Raw genomic sequence first — 2,618 nt, forward strand, 5'->3', positions numbered from 1 at the left:
CTGTCAACATAGAAAGATGTTACAGACCCATTGACTGTATTCTTCATGTTGTATTACTATCCCTTTGATCAACGTACATTACGATTGAGATTTTTTATACTCTTTATCCCCCTCATCCTCCCAATCCATCCACGCCAATTGCTCCCCCATGGTAACCACTAGTCACTTCTCAGTGTTTCTGAGTCTGCTGTTCATTCTGTTTTGCTTTGCTTAACAAAAGAAGTTAAGGCATATGGTATTTATTTGACTCTATTAACATATTTTATAAATTTATTTATTTATTAACTACTATTGACCCATGAATCATTTGAGGATTTGTGCTTTCTCAAGTATTATGAACCATGTTTTAAATATCATCTCTAAAAATGGACTTTTGTCTATTTAATTAATCTCAGTGGACTGACCAAAATATCTGCAGAAAACAAGGTATTGAAGAGCCTTTTGAATTTCAGAAAGGTGAAATTACTAGTCTCCTGGGGCTTCCCAGGGGTACAAATAAAACATTGCCTTTCAGGGAGAGATCACCTAGTATAACAGAAGAACCCAAAACATGTTAACTCATGTGGCTTAGAGTAATAGTCCTTTCACCTTCAAGAAAGGACTCTCTGGTGTGCCTAGTGAAGGAAAACATGTTATCTCATGTGGCTTAGAGTAATAGTCCTTTCACCTTCAAGAAAGGACTCTCTGGTGTGCCTAATGAAGGAAATTGAAGAGTATGGTACTGGCCTTTACTAGAGCAAGCCTTTGTGAGAAGTACTGATATGTGGGAGAGAGACCTCATGTCTCAGTCATCAGCATATCTGTGTTTACCCTTCCTGCTCATTCCTTATTTGGAATCTATGTTGATTTTTATACCCCTTTGTACAAAATGGATTTTTTAAAGCGATATAGACAGTATTAAACATTTTAGCTTTATTGTTTTTCTTATACCTTGATTCTTTCATTTGATTAATTAATAAGCACTCTTCAAGGTAAAATCTTTGTATATGAGTTCTGCATATTTAATTCAGTAAACCAATTTATACCACATATTTACAGCATATAAGGACATAATTGCTCTCTAACCATTTTGTTGCTAGGACAATCTTATCCCTTTGCAATTGACTACAGGTTTCTGAAGTATGTTGGCAGATATGGAAAACCTCACCATCTTCACAGAATTCCTCCTGATGGACGTCTCAAGCTCCCGAGAGCTCCAAATCTTGCAAGGTTTGATATTCTTAGTGGTTTATCTGGGTGCCCTGGCCAGAAATCTAGTGACATTTACCATCATTGTTACAGATCCACATCTTCACTTCCCCATGTACTTTTTTATGGGCAATTTATCCCTTATAGATTTTGGATACATCTCAGTTACTGTTCCCAAATCCATCACAAATTCTTTGATGGGTCAGAAAATGATTTCTCTTAGAGCATGTGCTGCTCAGACTTTCCTATTTATTTTCTTTGGATCTGCAGAGTTCTTCTTCCTTGTGGTCATGTCCTATGACCGCTATGTTGCCATCTGTCACCCTCTGCACTATGCGTCCACTGTGAGCCCCAGTTTCTGCACACAGGCGGCATGTGGCTCATGGGCCAGTGGGCTGGTCTATTCTGCTGTCCACACAGGGACCATGTTCAGTCATCCCTTCACTGAGTCCAATGTGATTCACCAGTTTTTCTGTGATGTACCTCAAATTATGAGTATTTCATCCCAGGCTGTGCAATTTTCTGAGTTTGTGGCCCTTGCTTTCAGTGCCTGCATTGTATTACTTGGATTTTTTATTTTATTTGCCTCATATGTTCACATCTTCTCAACTGTGCTGCACATGCATTCTGTGGAAGCCCAGAACAAAGCTTTGTCCACCTGCTCCCCCCAGATAGCTACAATTACTCTGTTTATAATTACAGGATTGTTTGCTTACTTCGGCCCTGTTTCAAACTCACCAAGCATTCAAACCCTCCTCAGAGCTATGTTTTACACCATGGTGTCCCCCTTAGTCAACCCCATCATCTTTAGCCTGAGGAACAGGGAGAATAAATCTGCTGTGCATAGAATGTTAAAGAAAGCTTTCCAGTTCCATAGAAGAGATTTTGTTTCTTAACCAGAAATTAATGTTGCTCTAATTAATGTGGGAAAATGTATACCAAAATATTAACTTTAATTTTAAAGTTATATATTAGTAGTGTGGACATTTAATAAAAGAGAGATGGATGTATTAATAAATTTGAAGTAAATCATTTGAACAAAATATCTGTTTGAATAAAATGAGCTAGAATTTCTTGTAGCACTGTCTTTAAACACTAATTGTTATGCAGTATGTAGTGGTATTTTATGTAGTTTCGTTCCAATGGTTTCACAACTGAATAAAGATCTAAAATGATAAATTTATTTCCCCACAGGTGCACTGATTTTTTGTAAAGCTGAGATGAAAAATCAGTTCTGTTTTTCTGTAAGATAATCCATACCTGTAGTTTTTCACCTTATCCTTTTATTTCAGTGTATTTTCACATTCCATGGATGAACATAAAGGATGTAATTTTATTAGATACCTATTGAAAATAACAGTAACAGTTGTACCTGTAAATATGCCAATCATATTCATAAACATGCACCACATAAATCCTTTTTCAGATTG

General features: G+C 36.7%; 1 protein-coding gene across 1 annotated transcript; it reads left to right on the forward strand.

Annotated features, from left to right (window-relative positions):
• Positions 1-1,121: 1,121 nt before the first annotated feature.
• Positions 1,122-2,084, forward strand: LOC140846053 (olfactory receptor 14I1-like). Its single transcript, XM_073221466.1, has one exon. It carries the CDS (start codon positions 1,122-1,124, stop codon positions 2,082-2,084), a length of 963 nt encoding a protein of 320 aa, XP_073077567.1.
• Positions 2,085-2,618: the final 534 nt, after the last annotated feature.

This window comes from Manis javanica, chromosome 14 (assembly GCF_040802235.1).
Source record: "Manis javanica isolate MJ-LG chromosome 14, MJ_LKY, whole genome shotgun sequence".
Taxonomy (NCBI): domain Eukaryota; kingdom Metazoa; phylum Chordata; class Mammalia; order Pholidota; family Manidae; genus Manis; species Manis javanica.